Here is a 13,338-nt window from a genome sequence, read left to right on the forward strand (position 1 = left end):
GTTGTTCCCCCACACAGAAAACTATTGTGTCCACACAGCTAGTGAGGTCAAGACGATGGGTTTTGCACCCAAAACATGAAGAGGAAAAACCTAGCACTCGCCCAAGAGGGAGGGTCTTTACCAAGTCCTCCTGTTTACACCGACTGCAGTTCAAGGGGCGAAGATACACCTGATGTGGAGCTGTTGAGACCTGAAAACAGAAACCCAATTCTGCTGTGGTGAAGTCTGGCTACAAAGGGAGGTGTTTCGATAGGAACCACTTGTCTCAAACCAGTGAAGAAGTCAACAAGAACCCAGCAGAACTAGAGTGACTGTTGGCTGGAGAACAGTGACAGGGCGACAGAAACTGGCACAACATAGATAGACCCCGTCAGAAGACCGGGGCTGTGTTTAAAGGGGAACTTCATTCATTGTTAGTTGAAGTATAGTTTTTTTTTTTTTTTTTTTTTTTTAGTCAAACAATTATGTGATATATGGAGTAAGATTACATTTTCTGATAAACACATTTCTATAATCGGTCTGAAGTGTCTGTTTTAAGGCGAGACACCCCAGGTGAATAGGGTAATTTTTTTAACTTAAAGATATCAGCTAGAAATTTCTCCAGTTAATTACTTACAATAAGGCAATTGTTTTTTGTATTACAAGTTTTCTGAAATAGCATGTTTAAATATGCAAATGATCCATTATCTCATGAAATATGCGCATATTTTAACACATTTCAGGAACCGAAATCTGAACTTTGGATAAAGCCAGGATCAAAATTATTGTTTCATTTTGTAGTCATATTAGTATCTAAGGCTTTTACAGAAGGGATTTTGGATATCTCTTTGTATCACTCCATAAATCAGAAAATACTGTCAACAGCCCTAAAATATCAATTTTCACCATGTTTTTAGGTATAAAATGTTATATAATTCAGGCTATGAATTATATATGACCAAACCGTTCTGTAAAAGCCTTCATAATATTGATAGGAATATAACTGGAAGGTTTGGTGTATGTAACTGCTACTGAAGTGGAAATGTCGAACTCAGAGTAGGAGAAAAAACTCATTTTGAGAAAACGACCTTTAAAGATTTCAGTGTGACGCTAGCTAAACCCTCCTGTTATCTGGATGATAGCTTGCGCATCGACGCACTCCGTGAAGGTATTTCATGTTCGGGGTCATTTGTTTTTTGTATAACCTTGCTTTGTGCAAGTGACAATTGTTGTCGTCTTCTCTGTGAACGTTTTTTTCACCGTTATTTTGCCATTTTCAGATTTAAATTTCTAGCGGAAAGCTAACCAGGAAGTGCTTTAGCACACCACGTGACGCATCTGAACGAATCACGTTGTCAGAAATTGACACCAGCCAATGAGATTTCGTTTCTTGGTTTAAGACCCCTTTGCACTTTCACGATTGGTTGCTGATACAAAGGAAATGACCATATTTGGATCCGATGAGATTGTGCAGGAGAGACGGAGCTTTCAAACGATACCTCTGATGACATGGTGCAAACAGCGGTCGCGGTACTTTATGTTACGTTAGAATGCTAACTTTTGGTGAATGTAAGAGAAATCTACAGACGCAAATAGACAAACTATAGTAAAATAAACACTTAAATGTGTATTTTGTACGTTTTCCTTCCAAAAGCCTGAAAGAAAACATGTTATGGAATCAAAATAGCACAAAATCTCAAAATTGACCAGTGCAGGAAAAACGATGTTTTTGCCTGCCGTGTCTCGCCTTAAGGCATGAGATGCAAACTAAATAACATAACACTGAGCTTGGATGAAGAAGTTGTAGGGTTTTTACAACAGTTTCAAGAATCAGTCTTTATTTATTAAGTGAATTTGCTGATTTATAAAGTAGTGCATAAGGCAATATCTCATTTTCAGTGAGGGGCACCAGCCCTTCATGTTCTTCTGCGTGTAACCCTCTGTGAGAATAGTTGGTACTTTCCCTCTAGTTTAAAGAAATATTATTTTGTCATGATATCTTTGTTCAGCAGTGTCAGCCAAGCCTCTAATCCTAGAGCTATTGAGACGCATTAGCAAAACCAAGGGTGTTGTTTTTTTCCGCAGCAACAATGATACAGAATACCATGACAAAAGCCATTATAGAACTAACAACAAGTAAACTATTTTTGTGCTAATGGCAGATTGTTAGTGAATATGCATTTATAACATAGGAAGACGATACATCACACAACATCTTTGTACGCCTTGTGGGGCACACGGAGAATTTATATTTATTTACTACAACGTTATGGGTTTTCCATGTCCTATTCATAATAGAGTAATCATTGCAATATTAATTGAGCATTTTATGCTCAAAGGAGGGAGCGTCATGATTATACAGATATATTGATTTCGGTGACGTTGTAGTTAATAAATAACATGTTGTCAACAATGGGTCTCATAACAACAAAAGGTATACCAAAGCTTGGGCCTCCTCCAAGGAGGGAGTGGTCCAGTTTTGGATATTAGACAAATAGAAGTGGATGAATATGTCAGAGCTCTGAGTAATATTTTCCAAGTTTTGTCTACACAGGCTAGGAAAAACTGCACAGATACCAGACGAGACACCAGAAGAAACTCCTGTTCGGCCAGGTGATTGGGTGAGGGTGAAAGTTCACAAAACACAGTGGGCTGATCCCCGGTGGTCGGAACCGTGACAAGTTGTAAAGAACTTCCCACGCGCTCCGGTTTAAAGGTAAAGAAAAAGGAGCAAATTGACACCACCTCACACATTGTCACCCTTCACTGGCAACTTCCAGAAACATTATTGGAAGCTAGGACTGATTTGGCAGAGCTTGAACAAAACAATAAATAGAAATACGATTAAGATAGCAACAGCTCAAAAGACGAATTGTCTTTAGATTTTTATAGATTGTACACTAAAGTGAAAACCTATTTTGTTTTTTCACCTGAAAAAGAGTCCAATGTTTTGTTTCTATTTTCGTATACGTTATTTTTGTACTCATTTACATTTTATAACTGACACAACCATGGATAAAATGTCAAGAACAAAGCCAAAGCAATTATGGGGTCCCCTAGGGATAAGAGTTAGAATAGCATTGTTGATTGTGCTATTTACACTTGGCACCTTTCTGGTTGGATGGGGAGTACAATATCATGAAAGACATGGATCCATTAGTTCACTCGTAGAAAATGCCCACATCACTAACAAAACACCAGCCGTGTTTCAGAGACTTTCACTTATCCCCAGAGCCAAAAGATCAGTTGAGCAACAAGAGGAGGAGTTAGAAATACTCGTTCCCAAAGAAGAGGAGGTTACAATCAAGATGATTCACCCCCCCTATATGCAGTTCTTGTATCAAATGATGAGATGGGTTTAAGTGATCGAGATATGTAAGTGATGGGGTTTTACAAATTAGGGGAATCTCCAAATACACTGGATCCATGTTTTAGTCTGTACCAGAAACACCCCCCGTTAAGACTATGGACAACTGACTGGTGACCTGAGCACAATTATTGAAAAGTTATTACAGTAGAAACAGGGTACTAACCCACGAGGACAACTGTATGTACAAACTCTATGAACAAAATTCCCCAACAGATTGTGGCGACAGTGCACAGATGTATCCAGTCACAAAAGTTACTATTGCTCTAAGTAATAGTGAGATTTAAAATATTCGAGAATATATGGGGACGTCCTTTTATAGTGTGTGAAACATGTGGTGCTTGAAACATGTAAGTATTTCAATTTATAGAATAAAATGGTTTCCTGAAAGAGTTATTTGGAGTAGATGTGTTACAGTGGCTGAAAGCAATGTTTAGGGATATAGTAAAAATTATTAGTAGACATTAATTGTGTTTAGATGGCATTTAACAACTAAAACAGATATTATGATTAGAAAATAGAGTGGAGAAGGTTGGATTTACTTTACCTCAGTGTGTTAGAATTTCTATAGGTAATGCGTCCCGAGACCTGGACTCTCTCTCTCTGCCTGTCAGACTGCTACGACCCCTATCAGACAAAAGACCTCACTACAGGAGACTCGTCCTCCTTCTCCATCGAACAGACAGAACCAGAGCTGAACCAACAACGACAAGACTGCATCCAGAACCAGAACAGCATGCTGACATAAAGAGGCATACTCTCATCAGGACATGAAGTTCCAAGCTGAGCCACGAGATATGGCACAAGAGCAGAGTGTGGGACATGAAAGCAGAATACGCCCTCCATACAACAGCGAAGAGACTGTAAAGAAGGAGATGAAATGCAAAGCAGTTGGGCCACTGAAAAGAGTACGAGCGGAAGGATTCAAGAGCTGATGGACTGAGGAGAAGACAGAACCAGAGGAGTTGGCATGGTCTAACAGAATGTGAGGGGGTCGTGGCTTGAGACAACATGAGGAGGAGAAAAAGGAAAACGGGAATTAGTGAGTTTATACATAAACACACTTATTCACAAACAAACTTGAATTGACTTGATAAATACGTAAAGACAAAAAGATTTATTAGCCATGAATTAATAAATTGGTAAATTAAAATAGCAATAAAGAGGAAATAATCCTAAAACACACTGAGGGTACTATGAGAAAAAGGGGCAGACATGATGGAAATATTCACTACACTTTAAGCAGTGAGTGTTTTGGGACTTAGGAGTACAGAGTAGAACATATTCTTCAATCTTTTCATCATGTAAACGAATTATTCCCTAAGAGATTCTTATTCATGGGTGAATTTGGTAGAGATCTAATGTGTTACAATATTGATCTCCAGTTAAAGGGATAGTTTTAGTGACCACTCTATAAGAACAGACAAATCTGTGTTTGTTGGAAAATGTTAAAGGGGACTTAGTACCAAGCCAAATATAGTATCCCAATCTAAAGTATTGTTTTCGCCATTGTAGCATAGTTATTACCATAGGAGAACTGTTTGTCTCCAAGATGGAGAGTTGGAAAAGACACTGGGCAAAGAGCGATTGAAAATTTAATTTTGGAAAAAGCAATATCATTGAGAGTAATACATGCGGGACCTTGGATCACTCATTGCAATAGTGCATATTATTGACAACCCATATCGTTTAGGGAGAAGGGGTCACTCAACCCACCCAGCAGTTGTTTTAAATCTTACTTGCAGCTTCTCAGGGAGCGCACGGCACCAAATTATGAGTTTAAAAGACAAGCGTCACCACCTCCTAATGGTCATCCATTTAATCAGGGATGACCTGAAATTTAGAGATGTTATTTAATGTAGAAACATATCCGCCATAATTGAAAATTCCTAAATTGAACTACAAACCATTGATGAAATAACTTCTGTTTTTAAAATCCTTGATAAAGGAGGGAGTAACGGGCCGTCTCCACAGCAGCGTTAAAAAATCTTGAAACGCTTCTGCCCATTCACTTTGAATGGGGTGACGTCACTTTCCCTCACTTTTCGCCGGAATGCATTGTGGGCAGGCGAGCGGAGATTCTCAGGATTTTCAAGATTCAAAGTTGAACAATGTTCAACTTTTGAAGCTGAGGTGGAAGCGGCAGCCAATCAAATCCCGTGTACGCAAATCTGGCAGTTCAAGCTCTAGCCAATCAAACGGCGTGTATGCTGGGAGAGACATACCGCAGATCATTTCCTCATATTCCAAAAAATGGAGGAGAAATTAGCGGTAGCGAATCAATCACCCGGTGCTTTATGACCAGACCTACCGGGATATAAACCGGAGGAGCCAGGCATGGAGGGAGGTGGCAGAGACAGTGGTAGGTTTTCGCCTGTTTTGGGGAGTTTATATCCAGTTTACTTCAGGATTTTTTGCTTCGTATGTCCCGGGCGGGAGATTCATGTGATTGGTTGCTCGCAAAAAATCCTCAAGCTTCAGATACGCCCACCTCCAAGATTTTTTTAACGCTGCTGTGGAGACGGCCCGTAACTGTTACATGCTCGGACACCCAAGGTTCCACACACTGTTAAAGGGGTTAGCATAGTTCTTTAAGTAGACTAGAATTGAAGATAAATTAGTATGAGTTATTGATATTCCACCAGTTTTCACACCATTTGAGGAACTTTATCACTGCATTAGAACAGACCACCCAAAGGTACTGAAGTAGGAACTTTTAAGTGATAAAATTCTCCAACTGTTGTAACTGACCAAAATCTTCTCCCAGAAATGACTGTCTGAAATGCCGTATCCCAGAGTAGATGTTTGATGGTATCATGGAACTAAAACCTTGTACGCAGTCTTGCCACAGGATTGGACAGGGACCTGTGCACTTGTACAGCCAGTGATGTTTTATATGCAGTACCAATGACAGTGGGGCAGTTAATCAACATGGCGAAACACCCCAAAACCAGTAGGGCTAGGAGACCAGTCAAAGGAGGGAGTTTAGGCTCCACAGTGTACAAGGATAGCATAGGGGTGCCCAGGGGAGTGCTAGATGTTGTAGTTGCATTCCATGTACCCGCACCCTAACTTACCGATTGATCACCACGGCCTTCACTAGAGAACATATTACTTTCATACTTTAAAAAGTATGAAAGGGGGGAGGGTACATTTCTCATAAGGGAACAGTTTCAATTGCTAGCAGAACAAGAAGACCCAACCCATATACAGATATTGATGAAAATGATAACAGTGTGTAAATGATGTTAAATGATATGGATGATAAATGATGAGATTGTTCAAAGAATGTCCAAATGATGTGATACTTCAAATGATGAAATAATTTGAAGGAAGAACCAGCTACAATGCTAATATGAAGGGAATCAATGCAATTTACTATACTATTCTAAGATGGTGTATTCTTTATTACTTTATACTATTCCAAGATGGTGTATTTTTTATTTACATTGTACTATTCTCAAAAAGTTTGTTTCTTTTATACTTTGTAAAAACAAGTGCCTTAACACTGAATGTAGTATGAGAAGGATTTCTGTGAAAGGAGGGAGTAAGAAATGTTCTGATACCAAGCTAATTGCTGCTATTTGTGATATTGAATGTTAACACTAGAAGTTATGCACAAAGAAAACTTTTATGTTTAAAGACCAGCCAAAGTATTTTTTTGTATTTGTTGTATTTTTTGTATTTTTAATGACGGTTATTTAAACCATTCCATTCTGATTGTATGTTTTTGATATGAGTTATGTACTATGCAAAGTTCAGATGAAGAACTCATTAACTTCAGTATTGTGTTCACACCTTAAAAGGTGTGAAAGGAGGGATTGTTAGAAATTAAAATCAATGTTTAATAGCATAATTAGTCTAAAATATATCGTCAGTTTAAAGGCTATTTTATTGTGAAAAAACCCGGAAGTTCTCATAAAATGTCAATGCCAAGCTTTTATTCTGAAAATCCTTCATATCCGGTCAGTATGTAGCATGTCGCTAACAATGTTTTAAACTATTACAGCTGTTTATAAGGTATTAAATAGAAAGTCATGACAGAGATAAGGAGGAGAAAAGGCTTAAGGAAGTAGGCAGGGAATACAGAATGTTGAAGTCCTCTGTTTTACGCGATGTCGAACATCGAAGACCGAGGAGGGCGTACCCCCTATCTGCACAGCGGGAGGGAACGAGAAGAGGATAAAGGAGATCGGGGAGGAGAGGACGGGACTTCTTCTTCGCTGCAACCTCACGAGAGACATGACCGGCTTTGTCTTTTTTCCCTTACCCTCTGCTTGTTGTATCATCGTGCCATTTAATTAAACTCAACCAATTTGAACCTTTTCGGAGACTCCATTAGTCTCTTCATTCTAAGCTCCTCTCCTGGGCGCGAGAACATCGAATACTTCCAAAACTACTTATGCTCAATACACTATTTGAAAAGCCTCTTGGATCAGCTGTAAAATGCATCGTTACAAAGTTAAATAACAAGCCTCAACAGTTCTTCCTCCACTCCCTCTTGGCAAACTGCCACTGAGAAGTGGGACAACATTGTAAGAGAAGGGTTTCAATTTCCCGGAAATGAAAGCTGAAGTTTGTCTGAGCGACAGCAGAGCAGCAGCAAAGACAAGTCTCTGTTTCTCTGAAGAAACACTCAACTGAATCCAGAAGCTTCTTCTCAGGACTCTGCAAACACTGGTGAGTACACTACAGACACATCACTAACTAAATATTTAGTCAAAGTTGGATTAAAATCCGAATCTGACTGTATTACATCAGTTTACCATATAAAGAATATTATACAATATAAATGTGTCAGTTAAGATAAAAACCTCAACTTTTACATTAGCAACAGCCAAAAATATAACTGCAATGTAAACTCTGGTTAAGTTAGGTTAGAGAGCATACAGTCAAAGCTAGCATTAGTTTATACATATTTTCATATTTCCTGTATTTGAAAACATTTTTATAATTGACTCTAATAAACAAAGTAGAATCTAAATATTAGATTTGTTCTGGACTGTCCAAAGCAAGGGATCTGGTGTTGTGTTATAAGATTTGCTTATAAAAAGGCATGACAATTACATATTTAATCTCATATAATGTGTACACACTGTGGTAAGTAGCCTTGAGCTTTGAACTTGTTTCTATGGTAACTGCTGTCTGCCTTTTGAAGCTGATAACGTTTACTGTTTTTTAGATTAGATTAGATTAGATTACTTTATTGTCATTACAAAATGCAAGCACAGTGTAACAAAATTAAGGAGGGTATAACCAGAGTGCAAAACAGTCAGTTATATACACAATTATCAGAAGTATGTACAAAATAAATGATACAAAAATAAAGGTAAATAGATGGGAAATGTATAAATAAGAATAAATACACAGATAATAATAAATACAGTGAATACAGTACTGTATATAAAACAGTAATGTACAAGGATGATTGCGCTTCAGCACAGCACACGACAACAACAACTAGTATTAACTTCAGTGATGCTCAGCAGGAGGTTTCACTCCTCTGTTCAACAACGGCAAAATCCCCCAACAGTATTAGAGCTTACACATGGTGTTTCTTAGAGTTTAACACTAGAACCGCCAACGGGGTCAATTTGACCCCGAGCTGTTTTATATTTGATGTAACTTTTTTTCAATAAAATATTAAAGTCTCCCAGTCCGTGACTTTTCCTGAAAGTGTGTTATGTACCACCCTCTGTTGTTAAAAATTGTCAATATGAAGTCAGATTGAAGAAATCACCCAAAAAATTGCCATTTATACCTATTTCCGCCAAGCGGGTCATTATTGACCCCACCCCTTTTCATATAAACATGACGTGTTGCTATAGCAACGCCATTTGTCTACTGCGGTTCCTCCTTATAGATTGAGAGAGAGAGAGAGAGAGAGAGAGAGAGAGAGAGAGAGAGAGAGAGAGAGAGAGAGAGACAGAGAGACAGAGAGACAGAGAGACAGACAGACAGACAGAAGACAGAGACTCTGTAGTGAAGGAGTGTGCTCCCGCTCACGGGAGACTGCTCGCACTGCGCTCCGCAGCAAACAGCTGTGGGGCGAGTTGAAAGTACGTTATGCTGGCCGCGGTGTCTAATGGCGCAGTTCCACTGCAGCGCGGAGCTCGCTTTAAGTGTGCCGTGTCGTGCCGTCCCCTTTTTTGGTTGTGCTTCCACTAGGCCTAGTTACGGCGCGGCACGGCGCGGGGCCACTTTTTCACCTCTTTTCTGGCCCTAGAAAATTGTGGTTCTATCGGGGCCAACAAACAGGGCTGAGTCGGGCTGAGTATGCTAAACTAGAGAGAGGAGCGCTGGCAAGAGGGCTAGAACTACAACAAGATGGACATATTTGACCGTGATTTAATTGTAATACACGTTTCAAAATGATGCCGAAGTAACAACATACTGATACCGGTTAGTAAAAACCATGAATTAATGCTTTGTCAAGTCTGCAGACAGACGGCAGGCGAAAAACCTTTTAAAATGCGTGTTTTTCTAGATGGAGATTGGCTAAGCTAACGCAGTATATGCTCTGACCGTCCACACTCACAACAACGGCCTATACAGACATAAATAAAGCAGCGACTGTATTCACCATGACACAGGCAGTCTGTGGTGTGTACTTGTTTAACTTTTGTCGAGTTTCTGAACATATATAAGGAGCTGTGAGCTCTGAGTGCTAACAGCTAACGGCTGTGTTGTGTTTCTGGAGTTCTCATTGAAGATGACGTCACGGCTCCGCCTACACTGCGTTACTATAGTAACTACCCCAGTTCCTAAACTGTAATGGAAGCGCAGCATGAAGTGAGTCGGCCCTGTTAAGGCCCAACGCGGCCAAGCCGTACCGAGCCGTACCGAGTGTGGCCGAGGCCGACCGTGTAGTGGAAATGCGCCATTAATAATGCTTCCGGCCCAGCGGGCCATTTATAATGTTGAGCCCTGAGAGTCCACAGATTATATTGGTATACGTTTCATCCCTGTGCGATCAAAACTCTCTGTTCAATAAAAGAACATTTTACCTTGAAAATCAATGCATTCTAATAGCGGGTCAATTTGACCCAGGTGGCGGTTTTAGGTATAAAAAATCTCTGGCGGTTCTAGTGTTAAACTGAATGCTGCTATGATTTTCCAGATTTAATTTATAATATTAACAAACAGAGATATTTTTTTAACATTTAACAATAACAGTGTACTGCAAATTTGAGTAATCTTTCACCCTCCGCATAATCATGGTACATCAGCAGAGTTCAGTATCACCATCTATTTGATTTATAGCAAACAGATACAAGAGATTAAATCATATATACATTACAGTTTTTGTTTTTTTCACACGTTTTGTCCTCAGAGAGACATGTCTGCTGCCAGCTGTCTGCTGACTGAAGATCAGTTTCTGTGCTCCATCTGTCTGGATGTGTTCACTGATCCAGTCACCATACCATGTGGACACAACTTCTGTAAAGCCTGCATCTCTGAACACTGGGATAGAAATGTCCCGAGTCAGTGTCCCAACTGCAAAGAGGTTTTCAACATAAAGCCTGAGCTGCGGGTCAACACTTTCATCTCTGAGATGGCTGCTCAGTTCAGACAGTCAGCTCAACAGAAAGCCAGCAGCAGCAGCTCAGAGCAACAAGTTGTCAAACCAGGAGAAGTTCCCTGTGACGTCTGCACTGGAACCAGACTGAAGGCCCTGAAGTCCTGCCTGGTGTGTCTGGCCTCCTACTGCGAGACTCACCTGGAGCCTCACCTGACAGCTTCACGTCTGAAGAAACATCAGCTGATCGACCCTGAGGAGAACCTGGAAAGCAGGATGTGTGTGAAGCACGATAAACTGTTGGAGCTGTTCTGTCAGACCGACCAGGTGTGTGTCTGCATGCTCTGCACTGTTTTAGACCACAAGACACATGATGTTGTTCCTCTGAAAGAAGAATATGAAGGAAAGAAGGCTGAGCTGGGGAAGACAGAGGCTGAAATTCAGAAGATGATCCAGAAGAGAAGACTGAAGATTCAGGAGATGAATCGCTCAGTGGAGCTCAGTAAGGAAGGAGCAGACAGAGAGATAGCAGATGGTGTTCAGGTCTTCACCGCTCTGAAGGAGTCTGTTGAGAGAAGCCAGGCCGAGCTCATCGACACCATCAAAGAGAAGCAGAGAGAGACAGAGGAACAGGCTGAAGGCTTCATCAACGAGCTGGAACAGGAAATCTCTGAGCTGAAGAAGAGAAGCTCTGAGGTGGAGCAGCTGTCACGCTCTGAAGACCAGCTCCACCTCCTCCAAAGCTTCACGTCCCTGAACGCTGCTCCACCCACCAAGAACTGGACAGAAGTCAGAGTCCGTCCTTCATATGAGGGGACTGTGAGGAGAGCTGTGACTCAGCTGGAGGAGACGCTCAGTAAACAGATGAAGAAGCTGCTCGAGCTGAAGAGGGTCCAGCAGTATGAGGTGGAGGTGACTCTTGATCCTGATACAGCACCTCCCCAACTCATCCTGTCTGATGATGGAAAACAAGTTAAACATGGTGATGTGAAGAAGAATCTCCCAAACAATCCAGAGAGATTTGATTCTTGTGCTTGTGTCTTAGCAAAACAGAGTTTCTCTTCAGGAAGATTTTATTACGAGGTTCAGGTTAAAGGGAAGACTGAGTGGGATTTAGGAGTGGCCAGAGAGTCGATCAACAGGAAGGGACTCATCACAGCGTCTCCTCAGAATGGTAACTGGATGATATGGTTGAGGAATGAAAATGAGTACAAAGCTTGTGCTGACCCTCGAGTCCGTCTCTCTCTGAAGTCTCAGCCTGAGAAGGTGGGGGTGTTTGTGGATTATGAGGAGGGTCTGGTCTCCTTTTATGATGTTGATACTGCAGCTCTGATCTACTCCTTCACTGGCTGCTGCTTCAAAGAGAAACTCTACCCATTCTTTAGTCCCAGTCTTAATCATGGTGGTAAAAACTCTGCCTCTCTGATCATCTCTCCTGTCAATCACACTGAGTAGAACAACCATTTGATTTTCTACAGAAAGATTCACTCTCACTAAATGATGTACTTGTACACAATTTGTACATTTTTCAGAATCTGATCACATATGGTTCACCTTGACGAGACGCATAAAAACACACAAAATACTTATGAGTATGTTCTAATGTACTCTAGTTTATTCTACGGATGGCACTACCTGCCGTCATGACTTGAAGTGATCAGAAAACTATTTACTAAGAAATAAACTTTTACCACTTCTTTATATGTCAGGGGGACAAGAAAAGTATTTATTGTCTCAGAATTGTGTGTTCAAAAAGTGTTTCATACTTGCAGACATTACTAGTGGAAGTAATGCACTCCTTTTTCATTAGTAAAATACTGTATATATATTTTTATCATTTTCAATTGAGGGGAAAATGATGGGTCTCTGGTGTGTTTTAAAGGGGAAGTTCAGGATTGATTATTGAATTATAGTATATTGGTACAAAATGTATTTACAGTTACTTGGAAATTCAACAATATCTGATCATTAAACATTAGGCTGCAGTTGTTTAACAAACGAGGGAAATTAAAATGTTACATCTCAGCTGTCTGTTGTGTTATGTTAATTGTATTTCGTCCACCTCTCTGCACACTGCTTGTAAAGTTTGAACAAAGCCTCAATAGATTAAAAAAAAAAAGGAACAAAGAATGTTATTTTTTGTGTTTTTTCAAATGTATTTACTGAAGTACAGTTTTCACTAGTTCTCAACTTAGGGAAAGTATCTTAAAAACATCTACTTAACTACATTTGTCTGATAGCTTTGGTTCTTCTGAAGCTTTATGAACTATTTAAAACCCTCTTGGATCAGCTGATCATAGATATTAAGATTGCTGTATATGTTTGTTAGAAATAAGGCCATCAACTGGTTAGCTTAGCTTAGCATAAAGACTGGAAACAGGGGAAGACAAAGCCAGCCTGTCCAAAGGTAACAAAATCCACCTATCAGCAGCTCTGAATCCAGTTTGTTTAATCCATACCAAATCAGAGGAGT

General features: G+C 40.1%; 1 protein-coding gene across 3 annotated transcripts in view; it reads left to right on the forward strand.

The window, feature by feature from the left end:
- LOC117479169 (E3 ubiquitin-protein ligase TRIM21-like) overlaps window positions 1–13,338 on the forward strand; it is a 33,822-nt gene that overhangs the window by 13,499 nt on the left and 6,985 nt on the right. The window contains exons 1-2 of one of the 3 annotated variants that reach the window (XM_034126172.1): window positions 7,940–8,026; window positions 10,680–12,962. In XM_034126172.1, the coding sequence (XP_033982063.1) occupies window positions 10,686–12,320 (1,635 nt within the window). In that variant the 5' untranslated portion in view covers window positions 7,940–8,026; window positions 10,680–10,685 and the 3' untranslated portion in view covers window positions 12,321–12,962. Of the gene's footprint in view, window positions 1–7,939; window positions 8,027–10,679; window positions 12,963–13,338 lie in introns of those variants that run through there. The other 2 variants (XM_034126171.1, XM_034126170.1) reach the window with 2 other exon arrangements.

The sequence above is a fragment of the Trematomus bernacchii genome, unplaced genomic scaffold, assembly GCF_902827165.1.
Source record: "Trematomus bernacchii unplaced genomic scaffold, fTreBer1.1, whole genome shotgun sequence".
Lineage (NCBI taxonomy): Eukaryota > Metazoa > Chordata > Actinopteri > Perciformes > Nototheniidae > Trematomus > Trematomus bernacchii.